Source organism: Netta rufina (assembly GCF_964035555.1).
Source record: "Netta rufina genome assembly, chromosome: 3".
Taxonomy (NCBI): domain Eukaryota; kingdom Metazoa; phylum Chordata; class Aves; order Anseriformes; family Anatidae; genus Netta; species Netta rufina.
In genome coordinates this window covers 43,911,028-43,930,407 of record NC_140125.1, presented here as the reverse complement: position 1 = coordinate 43,930,407, position 19,380 = coordinate 43,911,028, and the positions used below count along the sequence as shown (strand labels likewise).

The window sequence follows — 19,380 nt, the reverse complement described above, 5'->3', positions numbered from 1 at the left end:
AAATGGAAGAACAACAGAAGAATAGCAGACTTTCCAATTTTTGTTGCCTTTTCTTCTTTCCTTTTATTTATTTAGTTTAGTTTAGTTTTATTTTCCTAATTCAGGAATTCTGGGTTACAAATATTGATTTCTTTTTATCTTCTTAATTGGGAGATGGGGAAACTGGTACGTGATGGTACTGGTTTATGATAAGTAGGGGAGAGCTCTGTTCCTTTTAAATTTAATCTCAGCATTAATTTTAAAATTAATCTCAGCATTTTTGGGGAAAAAAGGAGCTCAGATTTGGGGCCAGTTTCTAACATCTCTTAAAGCTTTAGGAAAAAAAAAGCACACAGAGCACACAGTCACATAGCCTTTAGTAACTCACTGTCCATATTAATTCAGATTTTATCCAGGCTAGGTTTTTGTTTTGTTTTGCTTAAGTAACTGAATTAACTTCCGTAGTTAGTGTGCAGCATTGGCAAAGACAAGGTGACAGAGGATTTTGCAGCCTATTCATGAGAAAGCTTCCCTCAGCTCCCACCCCCACCCCTCTCCTTCCCTCCAGGCTCTTTGTCTTCCATTCATTTTATCCTTAGCATAGCAGAAATCATCAGAGGGCAAGGCTGGGTCTCCCCTTAGAAAAACATGAAGTATCGCTCTTGCTTAAAAAGAAAATGTGCTGAAAGTTTGCAGCCTCTCTAGATGGTTAGTAATTGTGTATTTTGTTAGGATCTTGTCTTCTTCAGTATGCCTTTTTCCTGTGCTGCATTGTTCTGGTGCTGGTCAGTCATGTCTACAAAGCCACGGTTCAACAATCTGCTGAAACTCATTAATATTTTGACAGTCCTCTGGGCTGAAAACTCGTGCATCATCAAGAATAAGGAATTCTGCACCACTTTGCTGCTTTGCTGTGCTAAGACTTACTCATTTTGGAGCAGAAGTAATGTTTTCCTTTTTTGATTTGTTTGATAATCAGCGATTCTAATGAATGTGGGAGGATCCTGTTCTGTGAATGCTGAATGTCTGACATGACTAACATCAGCCACACTGGCTTCCTCATCCCTAAGAGTAGGCTGTGTTGGCATTTTGACCTGGAAGCCTGTAGTTTTCCTTGTAGATGTGTGTGCTAACATATATTTGCATCAATGAAGGAAAGGTTGAAGCAATGAGCTTTGTTGATTTGCTTTTAATAGTTTACCATTTCCTTCGCAAAGAGGCTTTGGCTATGAGACAGAGAGCTCCACCTGCTTCAAAAAGAGAGTATGTTCAATGACTGATCTCATCCTCCGATTTAGGGAGGGTGTTTGAAGATAAGGTCCAAGACCATGAGCTTGACTATGCATTCTCTGGGAAGATTAGGGTATATTTGCTGTGTGCTGTAGCTGCTGAGGAGTTAGCTTTGGAAGCTCTGCCAAGCTAAAGGACAGAGGTTTAATCTTCCCATCCAGTTAACGGAGAAAGTGTACAACAGGAAATGCTAGCATTATCTGCAGATGTTTAGCAAGAGCATAATGTCAGTTGAGAGGTACTCCACAAACTAGGGATTAAGTTTGATAAATCAATGGAAAACATTCAGTTAAGCAGGATACTGTTTTCAGTAATCTTGTGAGACTTTTCCTCAGTCTGTCAATTTTTACTGAGATAAAGGTGAGTGTATCATGGCCTCAAACTCTTCAAAGTACCCATCTTCAAAGTGCCCACCACCATCACCTGTCCCTTGCCCAACTCTGCCCACCCAGATGTTACCTTCTCTTTGAGCTCTTTTCATGCAAACCTTTCTCAGCTGCGGATACATGATTATGTGGTGAGGGAGGGAGGGATGTGCAAAGCTGTTTGTCGCCTCTGTGTCTCTGACATTCGGCTTGTGCTCTCTTACCAAGTCCCCTGGTGGTTGCATATAGGTGAATATACGTGGTGAGAAAGACCTGATCCCTTCTAACTTGGTGAGAAAATTGTTCAGAGGTAGACGTGTATTTTCCTACTGCTACTGGATTTGAGTGCATCCCTGCAGGCAAGACTCAAAACCAGTTTGTGCATTTCTCAAAAGCTTTGTCATCTCTCAAGCAGTGTTGCCATCAACAGTAATAATGAGTATAGAGAGCCCAAGGAAGATGAGGATGAACATCTGATATCGTCTGCCTGCTGTCCAGGGATACAGCCAAATGATCCTATCCCATGTTTGGACAAGACTTAGCACAAAGTCCTGACCGGCCCTTTAGATACAAGTGTCATGGTAATTAAACCAGTAGAAAACAAGTATCACCACGTGCATAACCTGAGTGTGAAGATGTAGTGTAGCTCTGTCTTGCATGCAGCTCTAACAGCCTTTCCCACTAGCATTTGGGAGCATTCATTCCTTCAATTGCTTAATACTGGGAGTGAGCACACAGTCTGGGAGGAGGTGCAGGCCGCAGCCAGCAGCACCACACAGCACCCAGGGTGCCTCATAGCTCACAGGGTCCAGCCAGGGAGGGTCTGCAGGCCCTGCTCTTTCTGCCTTGCTCTTTTTGAGCCAGAACAGGATTTAGCTCTTTGACCTTACTCAACCCTGCAGCTACAGCAGCTTGTACCGTGCCCTCAGACCTTCCAGGGGAGCTCCGGAAGCACACGACTCTTGACATCAGTATTTGGCCAACTCTCGTTTTTCCAGGTGTGTCTTCCTGGTTACAAAGTTTGAATTTCAAGGTACATTCCTACATGGTGAGAATGTTATCTCCCCTGATTATATGTCTTCTAAAAGGGCATTTCTTTGCCCTCTTTTTTTTTTTTTTTTTTTTTTTTTTTTTATCATCACACATGCCTAATTCCTGCTCAGTCAGCAGTACACAAGATGATTCATGTTCCCAAATTCACTTGACACTGAAATTCTAAATCTGTTGCCCTTTCAGAGAGGGAATATATTAGAAACTGTGGCTTTTTATATTCGAGAACAGAGGTGAATAAAAAATAAACATAGGAGAATTGTAAATTCATTTTATATGCTTCCTACCACTTGTGGTCAGAGGCTGTAACAAACAAGAAGAGATCAGGCTCATTCTTCTAATTGGTTTGCGATAAGGATGCATTCTTCTGGGGGTATAAATAGACATCGCTGCTATTGCAACAGCATGGATTTATGACAGCTGAGAATGTGGCCTCAATTCAAATGTTGTGCTTTCTTCCCATTGTATGCCTTTGGAAACAAATGTATTTTCTTGAATTAGAACCGGTTGTGGCTTTGAAAGCTACTTAATTTCAGTGGAAGTCACTTAGAATTTGAATATTGTGAGGTTCAAGCTCATGATAGTATTTAGGCTTGTGCAGCAGCTCAGTGGTTTGAACAGACCTTAGATGAATGCATGGATCCTGAGATGCAAGCATTTCAAAACTGGGGCTAATTCACACACCTCCTTGGATTCTCATTTGAGATCAGATACTAAATGGAGCAGAAAAAAATCTCATTCCAGCAATTCCCATCCAGTCAAAAAAAAAAAAAAATCCAACTGTTTAATGACATTGTGGGGCTTTGCTGTTATTGCAGAGGCCAAAGGCAAGCAGGATGCAGACTGAGTTATCAGTGTTAGTACCAAACTTGAAGGTGCTTTATCAGATTATGAATGAGGTGAATGATAAACTATGGTTGAGAAGACGGCTTTATGGCCTGCTTAATAAGAAGAATCCCCTGATCATTTTCTCCTCATCTATCAAAGTTAAGTTTTTCACTGTTAGAATAGACTATTTATAATTGATGCTTCAGTGGAGGTGGGGATAGAGGTCCATTATACCTTTTTTTTTTTTTTTTAAGAGAAATAAATAGTCCTAAAAGCATGCAGTAAATTTTTACATTATGGATTAGGTAATATAGTAAAAATAAACTGTACAGTAAATGTAGGGACTAAATTGAGTAGTAAATTCTTCCTACAAGGTGCCTCCCTCCTTCCCTTGTAAATTAGTTGATTTCCTGCATTTGACATGTCAGTTTCCATTCCAGTATCCACCTTGCATTAAGAACCAAAGTGAAAAGCATCAGCTGCAGCAGTCTATCATTTTGTGTTTCCAGTGGAGATAATTTAAGTATAACACAGTGACATTGAATATTGATAGAAAAATGACAGGCCGTGATTAAAGTTTTGTGCTGGGTAAAATAAATGGCTGGAGGATTGAAGAGAAAACAACAAAAATGTTGTTCAGCATTGTATGGTGTCTTGTTTTTTAATAACCCTAATCAAGTTTCCATTATTGGTTTTAAGCACTAGAAAAATGGTTCTTCCTCCTTATTTTGAACAGTCCTTTCACGAAAGGAAGAGCAGTCATAAAACATATACATTTCACATAAAATATTAGCATAGGACAGATTTAACGCCTTATATCATTTTTTTTTTCTTCTGTGGACAAGGGAAAGAGGTCATGATTATTAGCAGATTATTTTTAGATTTTAGTTTAGATTCTGATCCTTCAGCACCTACTTCAGTACCTACTTTTGTATCACTGTGAAATACATAATAGACACAGTACACTGATTTTGACTTCAGTGTCACTACCATTGTGTCAAAAGGAAGTTATTTATGTAAGTTAAAAAGGCTTATTTTCTTTAGATGTGTACCTCTTCACATACATACATACATCTTCATACCCTCACATATTATAAAGTACTGCATCTGCAGGTATATTCTGCCCTGCTACATCCCTGAGTAATAGAGAGAAGAATGCCACAAAGAGCTCTCACCACGATGAGGGCTGGGCTGGGCTGGGCTGAGGACTCCGCTCGCCTCTTTCTTCAAATCTGTTCCTGTGCACATTTCTGGCATCCTATAGAAAGCAGAGCCACCGCTACCATCCATTCTCCAAGCTGCAGGAAAGCAGTGTCCATGTCTCTGTGCTGTGCCATGACGTCCTGGCTGGATGAGCTGGATGTCTTCTGGGTAGGACTGTTGTGCAGACAGCACGTCTGCAGCTTTTAAGATCTAGATGTTAGAAAATATATATGTTAGAAAAGTCAGCCCAGAGCATATTTTTTGGGTGTTGGAAATGTAAGAATCCAGAAGTTAGACTGGGATTCTGAGGACTGATTTCTTGGGCTATGTGGTTCTGGTTCAGAGCATTCTCCAGTAGGTCATTACACCACACATCTACAGAGGGGCACCTACTTGTTATTTTCTTCATGCTTTCAGTAAAATATTATGTTGTGTAGTCTGCTAGATGTTATTGTATGTTTTATAAGGGAGAAGGCAAGGTTAAAGAAGCAAATCACTCGTGCCAGAGAAACATACTGCAAGCTTCAGACTTTGCCAAGGAGCTCTAGTTAGTCTCTAAGGTAGGAGTTAAAGTAGGTTATTATCTGACGAGGGAGAATGGAGACCCCTAACCTCTTGGGAGTGAGTCTTGTTTTTACACGGAGAAGTGCAATAATAACGCTGAACAGCAAATAAATGTTGTCACTGAGCTTTGAAATAAGGGAGTAGGAAAAATAAGTCTCGCGCACTGGGGGAGAAACACATGATCAAAACAATACAAAGTGAATTCATGAGATTTTCAGCTCCTGAGGAGATTGCAGAGAAGAAACACAATGCAAGGAATTGAATTGTGAAATTGAGATTCTATAACTGGTGTGTATAGAGGGGTTTTATAGGATTAGAGAAAGTTGCAGGAAGAAAAAAACAGAAGTTTTTTTTATTTCAGATGTTTATAAAAGGTGACTTTCTAGTGTGCAGGCAAGGAGAAAATAAGTTTTGCTGTTCAGACGAGAGTCCAGGTTTTCTTCCTCTCTTTTCCTGACCCTTTTCTCTTCTCACTTTCATGTTTGCCAGCTGCAAGTTGCGATCTGATGAGCCCTAGCTGTACCTTCTCCCTTATCAGACTGCTGTTGAACACCAGCCAGACAGGGAAAACAGGGTTATGTGACTCCCGTTCACCAGAGCCTCACATGACCCACTGATAAGAACATTGCAGTTCTTGATTTGTTCAACAGATTGGTTGCAGGCATCTTTAAATGTAAGAGTGAACGTGGAAGATGAAGAAAAGATCAGGCTGGTAACCTTGTTTTAAAAAGGAGAAAAGCAAAATATATTCCTGAAGTTGTAAATATTTGTCAAATATAAGTTGAGCTATTTATGCATGACTGAATTAATACGATAAACCAAATCAGAGGGATGGGTTTCTGCAAAGAGTAATGCACCACAGCTTTCTTCCTCTAGTCCCTGGTCAATTAAATATTATTGCTCCATACTTTCTTTCTTTTGGTTGCCTCCTTTGTTCATTGAATGACTGTTGCCTTAAGAAAAAGCAGCAAAGACAACTAAACGGAGAGTAGGAAGAGCTCGTTCTTTCCCTGTGGTGCAAAATATAAATAGAATTGAGTGACCAAAATACAGAGCAACTTTCCCTAGATCAACAAAGGAGGGGGATATGGAGTGAAGTCTTCTGATTCGCATTGCCATTTTCTGTAAGCTTCACAATTTTCCAGTCATTTTAACTGTCCTAGTGAAAATCCCTTTTGTCTCTGCCAGAGTATTTTTGTTGCACTTCATTTGCTGTCTTGTCAGAGAAAGCTACCTTTAGCGTCAGTGAATGCAGTGTGTGAACAAATGTGCCTGGTATTAGCAAAAGGTATGTATGTATGTTCCTGACTCTGTACCTTAGTGGGGCTTGCCTGTTAGAAGGAAGTTGTCTGGAGTGTTTCTTCTTAGTTAATCTCACCTGGTAAATTAGCTTTTGTTTATGCAGTTTCCAAATAGACATCTTGCTATGCAGCCTTTTAGCTTCAGTCTCACTCGCAGTGGCTTCTTAGAGGGATTTCCCTTTGCTGTCCTTAAAATAAGCAATATCTTGTATCAACACACAGTGTTGACCTCAGGGTGTTATAAACCACTTTTAACGATTCACTCACCAAGGGGCATTCCTAAAAACGAGAGATGGTGAGATTTACAAGTAATGACATCTCCGCGTGTTGATTCCAATTTGCTTTCCAGGAGGTTTTTGGGGGGACATTTTTTGTGGTGTTGGCTTTTAAAAATTATTATTTATTTATTATCATATTTAATATAAAGTCTTTTGGCTATTTTTACATGGGCATGTTTTCATTTAGGCTATAATGTTCCAGGACTGAATGTGCCTTTTGTATGTCTGCAGAGCCTTCAATAGAAAAGTTGTGTTCTCAGTGTTCCAGTTAGCACTATAAATAGTTTTAGAGTAATGTTGTGCTGAGAGTCACATAAAGAGCCCCCACTGGTGTCTCTGGGAATCTTGTGCAAAGACCGAGGAGCAGTGTTCTTTGGACTTGAAGGAGGAAAGAGAGGATCCTTGTTGGATGTGACTCTCAACATGATTTTCACCCAGTGTTACATGTAGATTGAAGATACCCTCCATATTCCTGCACCCCCTTGTCTGTGCTGTCATTCCCTAGAAAACTTCTCGTGGCTGCCACTTCCTACTTGAGACTTTGTAAAGGCATCTGTAACTATAATTTCAACTGCCACGTTACAAAGAGAACTTGCAGATAAGCCTCTCCATTCCACATTCATTTCCTCCTGTCTAGAAACAGCTCTGTTTTCTCTGACAGCTCTTTTATCTTCATCAACTTGACCTAATCCAGAATTCTCTCTCCTGCTTCTTCTGTTTGAGTTCCTGTGGATGTCTCAGCCATTCTTTAAGTCAATGTAGGCCTGCTCATTTGGATTCTTTTTGCATGATATCCTGGAGATAAGACCTGTCTAAGCTATCCATCCAGCTAAAAAATCACTTGTACTGAGTCTTGCATCTCAGTTACTTCAACACTTGTTTCTCTGGCATCTACTTGACAAAAGCAGTCTTGCCCTACCCTCAACCAGCCCAAATGCTATTGCTACTGCAATGACTGCTCTCCCTCTCTCCCTCCCTACCTCCTTCCCTCCGCTTTTTAAATTCTGTCTTTCTGATCGTTTCACTTTATTTGGTTTTCTCCATTGGTTCCCTCTGTTCTTTTACATTAAACATAACTGCTAGTCTTCAATGTCAAGGCTGTTCACAATCTTTTTCCACCTATTCAGTCTTTTTTTTTTTTTTTTTCTTTTTGTATCAAAAGACTGACTTCCATCTAAAGATAATAAAAGACACCAGTATCCCAGTGTGGCATCCCATTATATTTTTACAGCAACATCTTTTGCCTTTCCTACGTGATTCCTGTATGGAGGGATAGAGATCTTAGATAACCATAGACCTGTTTCATTGGCCTCCTGCAAATCCTTAGAATTCTCATTCACGATGATATCTCGGTGTGCTTGATGATGATTAGACTAACTACTTGCTGATGTATCTAATTAAACTGTTGTACTGTAACTAATGTGCTGTGTTCAGTCCACTGTTGTCTCAATGTTTCTTTGAACATCCTTGTCTGTATCTAGCTCTTTGCAATCTTGCTGGTATTTGTACAAAAGCTAGCACCTGGGACTTGTGAGCCCTCTGGCACTTGGAAATGCAGAATCTTTGGGTGATTAAGGTATGCTTTGTTGTTGCTGGGTCTGTATAAATGAATGATGGATGGCAATGTGTTGTGGATTCCAGCAAATTGTTCCTCCCACCTCTGTTGAACTTCCCACACCATACTTTGTTGGTATTGTACAAACAGGCATATAACATCTAGAGATTAATACATCATAAAGGATTTATAAATACAGGAATAATATAAAATCTCACCCAATCTTGTTGCATCATTTTGAAAAGTTGTGTACCTGAGAAACTCACTGTGTTCAATACAGACACCCACATACTTTTCACTTCATAGAGACTGCAAATGCACTTTTACAATGGATTAAACACAAACCAAACTCTGAAATCCACTTGAGCTTACTTTTATACCTGTCATAACATGTATAGATTTTGCATGTTGGGGACAACATAATTTTTAATGCTTATTTGGTCTGTGCTTCTGTCAGCTATTTGCAGCCTTCAAATAATTTTCACTTTAAAAGCGTGTTTGAAAAATGCTTCTAAATGCTGAATTTCAAAATATAGACTAAAAGATTCAGAGTCCTTGGACTTAAGTAGGCCTAGATTATCCCAGTATATTTGCATTTACTGGTTGCAGTTGAAAAGTTCAGCGTAACATCATTTAACATTCTTACTTGGTATCTTAGGTCAAGATATATCAGAGTTTTATTGATACAATGATAAAACAAAGATGTATTTAAAATAAGAGCAAGCTATTAGAGGCACATTCAGTAATTGCTGATTAGTAAAGTGGGAGTAAGACATAATCAAAAGCATGTTGACCGAATTGCTGAGTCATGGGTGAATAATTGCAGCCCAGGCACTATTACCCTCTGCTTTTATATATGCTGTTCATCTTCTCTGCTGTGAATACTACATATATCACTATCTCTGTCCCAGTTTTGTCAATAGAGTTCTTCATTAAAATGAATAACCAAAACAAGCAATCCACTGGAAATTATCACTCAGGTCTCTGGTGTGTTTTGAGTCTTTTATAATATGTCATATATAGCTGCAAGCAAACTTTTGCAAAAAGCAAGTAAATGGGCATGTGTATATCTGCAGGGAGATGTTTTGACTGTGTAACCGTGATGGTGTGACTGACAAATAGAGAAACAGTGGGGGTTATTTTATGTTTCTGGCTTGGTAAGTAAAATGCTACCTCGATGGAGCATAGAGTTGCAATCCAGTGAAGATTTTTTTCCCTTTCTAATTAGTGACACTCTGAACTTCTTGTTGGGGACTGATTTAAGGACTTCATGCTGCATCCTACCCTCAGTAACCGCTGATACTGATGCTAAGCTCAGATCAAGTACCACAGCTTCTGGAGCCTGGTTTTGCACTTAGTTTCAAAATACTGCTTTGTGAATTTTCCATCTTGGCGTCTTGTGTTTGTAGAGTTTAAAAATATACCTCTGTTGGATTAATGAATTCATTGTGAGCAGTGCATCTCCTTTATCCTTCATTCAGAATAAAAGATAAGCTAGCATTTAACTTGGTCAGAAAAGTTAAAATCTGATAGTTATTTTCCTTCTTTTAATCACTTATAATTGCCTACTATTATATAGCAAGTGATATGATTTGAACAGCACTGAGAAGAAGTATTGTGGTTATTAGATAATAGTATTCAAATCTGTCTAGAAGTGTGTATTGCCATGGGAATTAGTGCTTCTGAGTCCTACTCCAGGCTCTGCCAATGATCAGCTATATTTTATCAGGCAACCTAATCCTTTGGCTCCTTAGAGACAAGATGTATTAAATGGAGATGTGACCACATCTCTTAAGAGCAGTGTGATGTTAGTATTCAGTACCTTGTTCTGAAAAACTGGCTATACATAAAATTGCCATTTACTTCAGATAAAAATACCTACTTGGACATATCTCAGGATTAGTATTTGTAACTTATATGGCCATCTCAGAGATGATCAACAGATTGAAAGTGTGAAGAAATTTGGTATTTTGAAATGCCTAATAAATTGTTTTTCTTTAGTGGTATAACAAAATTATAAATAAATAAAACAAAAACATTTTATGGAGAGATAAGGACAACATTCAAAGGTAGAAAACTGAAGGACAGGAGAGTATTACCAGCTTTATCTAATTGATTCACTAAAGTCAAAGCATGTGCATTTCAGTGTAACGAGAAAATGAGCAGTCACTGTATCTATTTTCCAAAAACTAGAGCTGATTTAATGCAGTAAATAGTGTGATTGCTCATACTTGATGTTTTATAAGAAATTCAGGAAAGCCACATGATTGCTGACAGGTCTGTATACCTGACAGAGCAAAGATTCCTTGTGATTGATCACAAGATTCCTGGACTTGTATCAGATCAGGAGAAGGTCACACGTAGCCAGTGTATGCCCTACTGTTGGAAGCAACATCTTAACACAAAGTTTTTTAAAGTGACTTCTGCATCAGGCCATCATATTGCTGCTTTTCAGTTCGAAATAGCATGTGCCATCTCTGTGGAAGTATTTGAGTTGCTGTTGTTTTTCCGTTGTTTTTATATTTTTCTATCCAATCGCAAGTAGTCACCCCACTTGAAATAGCAACCATTCTCCCTGATCTGCATTATTTTATTTTGGCTTTTATTTCAGCTGCGGGAGCCAGCTGCTCCAAAGAGTGTGGGAAGCTGACTTGGAGGCCTGTCAGCTGTTGATCCGAGGCTTTCAACTGAAAGAAACCAGTTGCTGTGGTTTGGAGGAAGAGGACAACCAAATGGATGAGCTGGAGATGGCTGCTGATGGCCCTTCTGATTCTGAGAAAAGAAAAGAAGGTCACTTTTCGAAGGGCACAGAGTGGGGCAGTGTTCCCTGCTCCAAGCACAGTGAGCTGAAACAGGTATCTGAAATACTCTACAGCTGGATTTGAAGTGATACTGCTGGTTTTTATTTTGAGAGGAGGAGTTAAATCTGGGTGATGGGTCAGCAGGGCAGGTTAAGAATGAACTTAACATCTGGCCTCCAATATGGGACATGAATAAAAAAGCTTATTAGCTTCTCCGAAGCCCTTCAACCCTTTTTCCTTTAACCATCAGTCTTCTTAAAATTTAGAAATAAATGAGGCAGTGAATCCAGATTCTACATCTGGATTTAAAGGAAAAACATTTCTCTTAAGACTCTTTAAGTATTTAACTCAGATTACCAGCTACTCCTCATCTCACTGATGAGTTTCACTCTGAGTTAGTTCTACTGAGTAGTTAGCCCTGGATCTGTGTTAGCTGTAGTGGGGAGGGGATAATTTTTCCTTCCCTAGTGAAAAGGTCAAAGGCTTCCTAACTCAGATGCAGGTAGGCTTCCAGCATATAGAAAATACTAAAAGAAGAAAAAAATTCATGAGATTTAAAGGGTCTGAGAAATTTCTTTTAAGTTTTTGTGTTCTGCTCTGGAATGCCATCCTTGCTTAAATATTTACAACTACCTAAAAATAATTTAACTGCACTGTCAAGGCAATAAATAAATAAATAAAGCTATTGAAAAGCTTTGTGACCCAATAGCTGCACTGTGACAAAGAGACCCTCCAACGGGAGTTATTTTTTCAGTTGACTGACAAAAATTAAAAGTGTGCTTAATCCCACGTGGTGCTAGGAGCCATTGAATTGTGCATTACATTGAAAGCTGATACCATATTTTGCATTCATACTGGCTGAGACTTAGCAGAAAGCAGGGTGTTACCTTACTGTAAAGTCTCTTCTTTTTAGTAAAATTCTGTTTTTAAATTTGGCTTCAAAAGTACTTGCAGCCTAGGAAAGACAATTTACAGACTGAATCCACATAGAGAGGGTTAATACTGTAAATGATCAACTGTGGATTTGATTTTTTTCCTCTGTGATTTTTTTTTTTTTTCTCTCATCATATCCCTGATGAGTTGGTTGAAGTAATATGAGCCATTCTGTTGGTCATGGAAAGCCGTGATTCCCTTTTAAAAAAGCAGCTGGGAAGCTCTGGAAGGTTTGGGGCTTTATGACTGTTTCTGTAGCACTCTTGAGATTCATGCAGGAGATATCAGCCATTTCATCTCTGCAAGTATCATTTCCCTGGAAAGTGGCATTAGAATGACATAAAGGCAACTGAAGTGAGGTGACTTTGGGTTCTGGATAGAGGTGCAGGAATCAGAAAGACGGGTTCCCCATATGTTTAGTGGAAGGGGAAAGTATATTTACACAATTTTTGATAATTTCTTCTCTGTCTCTTATCAACTACAGAGGGAACTTAGGGACACTATCCACCTAACTTCAGCTCTTCATCTAGCTGCTTTTAAACTTCATAGGATAAATGCCTTTGCTTGCAATCTGGTCTGTCCAGGCATCCTGATTAAACACCACTTTGAGAATGTGCCATAATTTATATAGAAGCTGATGTGTAAATACAAACACTAAAATGCCCATCAGTGAAGGACCTATGGAGGTCCTTCTGTTCTCACAGTGCTCCTAGGACTGGGAAAATTGAAGGGAAAAAAAGCAGCAGTTATGTTATTATAAGAACATTCATTCACTTTCCAGCTTTTAGAAGGGGTTGAGCAACAGAGCAGTGTTTTACCACAGCTTAGTTGACTAGCCTTCCTCTGCTTCAGTGCTACCTGCAGCTAAGACCATTGAGTATCAGTTATGCATCAGTGACAACTGCAACCCACTACAACCATAAAAACCGAACAAAACCCATAGACTGTTTTCTGGTTCTGGAATTTGGGCTGGTCAATAGTTTTTGTATTTTAAGGATCTGATTTTTTTTTTCCTTATGGGATATAGAAGATTTACACAATCAAGTGCATCTTACAGTTTAGGTAGTAATGCTGGTTGGATCTCAGTAGGAGTGACAGGCAGTATCTAACCTCTCAGAGAAGAGCTAGCTGTAGCATACTGCTTCCTGCCATCCCCCAGCAGTTCATCACAAGGCAGAATATAAAAGCAAACAAGTGAACCTGACACATTTCTTAAAAATCGTGCTAACTTCCTTTTTAATGCTTTGAAGTGGAGAAGATATTAAAAGGCAGAAAATGTCTTGATTTGTAAATAGACTTAGTTGAAAGTTATGTTTTCAGATTGGATATTAGGAAAAGGTTCTTCACTGAAAGGGTAGCTGGGCACTGGGACAGGCTCCCCAGGGCAGTGGTCAGGGCACCGAGCCTGCTGGAGTTCAAGAAGCATCTGGGCAATGCTCTCAGACACGTGGGTTGATTTTTGGGTGGTCCTGTGTGGGGCCAAGAGTTGGACTCAGTGATCCTTATGGGTCCTTTCCAGCCTGGGATATTCTGTGATTCTATGAAAGGCAATCCACTTTTGCAGCATTAAATGCTCTGTTATATGGTATTGTAATGTTTTCATTTCAAAAGTGGTTTATACTTGTGGCTGTGGTGGTTTTACCTTGCTGGGCAGATGGACTTCACCACAACTGCTTTCTCACTCCCCCTCTGCAGAAGAAGAGAGGGAGAAGAAAGTATGCTGGGGAAAAAAAAAAAAAAAGGCTCATGGGTTGAGATAAGGATAATTTAATTAAAGGGAAAAGGAAGAGGGAAAAACAAACAAACAAAACAAAACAAGAAAAAGCAAAGGCCACACAGAAACACAGGGAGAGAAAAAAATAAAATTCTCTGCTTCCCATCAATGAGCTGTGTTCAGCCGTTTTGACCTGGGAAGCAGGGCCTCAATACATGTAGTGGTTGTTTGGGAGGACAGATGTCTTCATAATGAGAGCCCCTCCTCTCCATTCCCTTTCCCAGTTTTTATTACTGAGTGTGACTCCATACCATATGGAATATCTCTTTGGTTGGTTTGGGTCAGCTGCCCTGGTGATGTCCACTCCACACCTCTTCTCCACCTCCTGCCCACTGGCTTTGGGGTGGTTTGGAGGGAGTCCTGCTGCTGTGCCAGCACTGCTCAGCAAGAGAGGTAACACTGGTGTGATACCAGGGCTGTTCTAGCTACACGTGCAGAGCACAGCACCGTATGGGCTGCTGCAGGGAAAGTTAACTCCATCCCAGCCAGACCAGGTACAGCAGCAAAACAAAAAAATTGTAGTGATGTGGATTTTAATGTCTACCTTGGCCGTGTCTGTCACTTTCATTCAGAAAGTCTTACTGTTGTGCTTTAGTAGTCTTACAACCATTTGTCAAGACATAGCATTTATCAAGTGGAGGTACCTACCGGAAAAACACGCATTTGTCAAATATACTTAGTTAGATATTATTTAACGAGTCTGTCCCCTCCCTGTGAGAGGGGTAACCTGATGTGGTTGCCACATTTTTAGAACAACCCTTCTCTTCAGCTGGGTCAACTCTGTTCTCCATTAGGGAATTTCTAAACAGACAGCTGTTGGCCACTGAAGCAGAAGGAAAGAGTGGCATTCTTTGTATTGAGAGATTACTGAATTGCTAGGTTCAAAACAGTACTGCAAGTACTGCAAGTACTCATAGCTCATGAGTATATATGCTTTTGAAGGTGCATTGCCTTCCCAGGTAATTAATTCTCCTGATGGTGAAAGGCTATAAATAAAGCATCCCAATTATTTATCATGTTCTACCTGGCTAAATATTACTGAGCAGTGGATTTGTTTTTATTGATGTATATTATAAATGCAGTTTTCCTGCATATAATTATCCTTCTGTGTAGGTTTAATCAGAAAACAAAGAAACAAATAAACACAAGAATTAAAAAAAAAAAAAAAAAAAAAAAAAAGAATAGAAGAACAGAAATAACCCCTCACTTAGATCCTCAGATACTGCTTTGCAGAAGGGACATTTTTCATTTTTAATTAAATATCCTCACTAGATCACAAGATATGAGTGTTCTCATATAAAATATGCAAGGTATAAATTCTTTGAAAGTTCAGATATTTTACTGTCATGTGTGAGCACAGGTTTATTAACTGTCAACAGTTACTTTATAGTTCTCATAACTGTGTTTTCTAAGACAGTAGAGAAATTTTTCTCAGTTTGTTTATGCAGCAGACTATGGCATACCCCAAATAGTCCTGCAAGTCAGGCTTCCTTTGTAAAACTGACTGTTAAGCAAGGAAGACAATCACATGGTTTGGCAGCTCAGGTTACTGAAACATCATGACTAATTTTTTGGTCAAAATTAAATAAAGTGAGGCCAGTAAAATTAATCCTGAAACAATCTGAGTTACTTAAAATTAAGGTGTACCCTTGTCAGCTACAGATAATTTATTAGAATATAGTATTTTTAAAAGTGCTGACGCAAACTTGTAGACAGTACTTTTAGTCTCAGTCTTGTCAAAGTCAGCTTGTTTTCTAATGAAGTTAAAATAGATTCTTGATTTTTCATGTAAGCGTGTGTTCTCCAGGTAGTGGCTGTTTTGCTGAAAATGAGGTGCCCTGCCAGTGCAGTTCTAGTTTGTCTTTTGCTAACTGAGATTGATTTTTCTCCCGAGTCTCTGAGGAATTCAAGATGGGTTCTAGTTTTCATCCCAGAAATGATTCATACTTTTAAACTGCAAGTAATATTGCTCAGGTTGCACGTGAGTGAAGTTGCTGTGGTCGATAATATGTAGTTAGATGCATATATATGAATATGTGAGCGATTTCTAAAGTATGCAGTAGCGTTTCATTTCTCTTCAGACATTAATGCCTGCTTATTCCACTACTTACGAAATCTTGCTTTATTTTTTGTTTGTCGATAATGTATGTGTAATCAACGCCTTTTAATAATGCTAGCAGCATCAGTGATAACTAATAAACATAGAGATGTGTGTGTGCTGGGACCTCCCTAACGCCAAGTATCTTGATGAACATGAGTATGTGTATACCCGCAGGCTTGAGTTCCTGACCTATCCTTTTTTCTTCTTCTGCTATCTGGCATGCTGTGCAGTGTTCCCTCTTAATCACTATGAAGGAAAGAAACACCTACTAGATTTCAAGAAAATTGAGGTGATTAAAGTTACAAGGTAAAAACCAAAATTCAGTAGTGTTACCTTTCTTGTAAGTCAGCATTTTTGGTAGTTTTCTCATCAGAATTCTTTGTAGATCATTTCTCATATTTTCACTTGTTACTGAAGCGAGAAAAGAGGGAAGAGCAAGGGTTGGTTTTCTTTCCTCACCTCTGCATACTTCAGTTTTGCCATCTGGGAAGATGTTTATAAGTCTTTTTGAAAGCATTAATGTTGGGAAGGTTCTATCATTGTAAAGCATTCATTTTATTCACTGTTTTTAAGATATTAAATGTTTTAAGTAATATTAAGTGAGCAGCTATGAAATATTTATAATATTTAATGTACTGTCTGTCATTAAAAAGAAGTCATCACAGCATATGACACAACATTTTTCAGAATTTAGCAATAGAAAGGAACAAGAAAGCCTCAGTTAGCAGGCTGCAACTCATTACTGTGCATTGAGATAGCCTGTGATCCAGGAGGCAAATTTGCAATGTGTAAAGGACAAAGCCTTTAGAAAGCTAAATAAACTGTGCATTCATTTGAGTTTTAATTAAATATTGTATTTGTGGAGCTTCAAATGTAATTTGGAAACTTAAAATTTAATCATCTTTTTGAATGTCAGCATTAAGCATCAGTGGAAGTCAGTGTTTGAATGTTTTCTGTATTAATCCAAGCTGGAAAGGGTTGCTATAAAAACAGGAAGCTGGCTTGTATACAATGATCAGATCATTGTTGTACAGTCACACATGTGGTTGTGCAGTAAGATGCCCCTTAGCTGCGAGTGATACTGTCATATCTATTGGTAAACACGCTAACTCTTTAGATAGAGATAACAGTATCTCAGTAAGTTTAATGCTTACAAGTATGTTGCAGTAACAATAGAATAAGAAAATGAGTATGGTAGGTAAAATACATCTAAACAGCTTCTCTTCATATAGACTGTTGAAATATGCAGAAATTGTAATGGTCTTATGCAAGAGTAATGATTTTCTACTGTATTATACATATACATACATACCTGTGATACTAAGTATTGCCCTATCAAAGCACTATCCCTATAGCTGTTTATTTAGATATTACCAATATTGTTGTTTGAGATAAGTATTAATGATTTTCCAGGAACGTTAACATGAAATTTTTAGACTGCTCCTCAATCAGTGAAAAATTGCCCAATTTCTTACAGACTTTACAGACAAAGTAAGTTTTGAAAGAGGAACTGTAGTTACCACATGTTACTAATAAAAACCATCAGTGGGGGCAGAATCTCCTGCCCAAAATCATTTAGAGGGTTTGTGCCAGAAAATTTCTGTAGACTTCTGAATGGTGTTTAGATCAGTAAGAGCTTGGTAGAGAAGTTTGTCTCAATCTATATTTAGTCTTTCAGTTTTGGAGGCAGTGTTCCTTGTGGGTTTTAACAGGGAAGCCAAAATTCAGGCTTTAATAAAATGTATTCAAATTTAGCTTTAAATATTGGGTGGCTGCCACGGCCCCATTTGAAAAGCAATTGAAATGTTTCATACATCTGTAGCAAAATGATGTAATTGTTCAGCTTATATAACTTTTTATGTGCTATGCTGTTTTTGTAAGTTCCATTGAAATATTAATGTTTACACATGTATGTACCATATACTTAATAACTTATCTGCAACAGGTTGTGGAAGACATTTCATTTGGAGCAGAGGGTCATTTATCTGAGGTAAGTGTTTTCTAGGCAGTATAAAGTGGTGACATTGTACAGACTTTTCTGGGGTTGAATTAGAACTAATTATACCTGTTCTTATAGTGTTACCTTTTGGTAAAAATTTGAGAGCAAAATCACTATGTAGTATGTAAGCATTTAGAAAAACAACACAGGCACAATCAGAGTTGGCCCATTCTTTTTTTCCATCGAAGATAATGGCAAAATTGCTGCATATTTCAGAGAGTTTATAGTTAAATTTCACTTTGCCAGTGCTTTTAATTCAAATGAACAACAGAAAGGATATGTTGGGGAAATGTAGAACCAATTATAGTTAGCCAACCTCACTGTAGCACCATAATAATGCTTAAGAATGGAACAAAATCATGATGTTTTACTTGGCTTCTTGTGTACCACTAAAAATGCCTTTATAAATCCTCTTGAATTTATTTGGAAAGTATAGTAGCATAGAACAGAACACATATCAATAAGATTTTTGTCTGAATAAAAATAACTGATATTTGTCATTTTACTCTATTTTCATAAATAAAAAGATGTCAGATCATAGTCTATATATTTGAGCAAAGTCCACGATAATTGAGTAATATAAGATGCCCTATGAAAGTGATGAGAAAAATCTGCTTATTACTGTCTACATACAAACTAAGACTTTAGGTAATATATGTGTAAGGAGATTGATAGTGGTTAAAGGAGCTGTACGGATTCAGTGTGATCAGTATGCCTTGGGTTGCAGCCTACATATTAAGGAAATTTAGTATCCATGCATTTTGTCCAGCCAACAAATTAATTACATGAATAAGTAACCCCCAGTTCACCTCCCATATTAGTATGCATGCCACCTGAAAAGTACAAGGGACAAAGAGTTAGCCAAGCAAATGAAAAAAAACAACAACAAACAACACACACAAAACCAGAAGAAAGTTGCAATTTGGGATAACTATTCATATGAGATATTTCTTTGGATCCTCACCAATGAATCCAAAGGCTGTGGAGCAGCTGGAATGCTCCAGGAAAGATAATCTACTGCAAGACCAAGCTCAGATGTTGACCTTGTATACAAGGGGACTGACATGAGAACATGCCTTGGATGGACTGCTTAGCTTTGTGTGAATTCAGCATAAATGAAAATGGAAATCCTTGACAGTGGCTGTGAACTGTGCAAAAAAACGTTCACCACAAAATGCAAAAAACCTCTCTCAACTGTGAATTTTGCTTTGAATTAAAGCAAAGCTGCAGGTGCTTATGTCCATGGATGACGTGAAGTAGGAGTGAGTAGTCCCACAGAATAAAGGTACCAAAAAGCCCTACTGCCAAAAAGGCAGCATAGAGGAATGCTGGTAGTGATAGATGCCAAGGTGACAAAAT

General features: G+C 38.5%; 1 protein-coding gene across 10 annotated transcripts in view; it reads left to right on the top strand.

The window, feature by feature from the left end:
- Positions 1-19,380, top strand: part of DISC1 (DISC1 scaffold protein) — a 200,629-nt gene that overhangs the window by 163,489 nt on the left and 17,760 nt on the right. For 8 of the 10 annotated variants that reach the window (XR_014618305.1, XM_084284389.1, XM_084284390.1 and 5 more), the window contains 2 exons: positions 11,025-11,268; positions 17,968-18,012. Coding sequence is in view for 8 of the 10 variants with exons in the window: in XM_084284389.1 (XP_084140515.1) it covers positions 11,025-11,268; positions 17,968-18,012 (289 nt within the window). In the remaining 2 variants the exon portion in view is untranslated. The other 2 variants (XR_014618306.1, XM_084284388.1) reach the window with 2 other exon arrangements.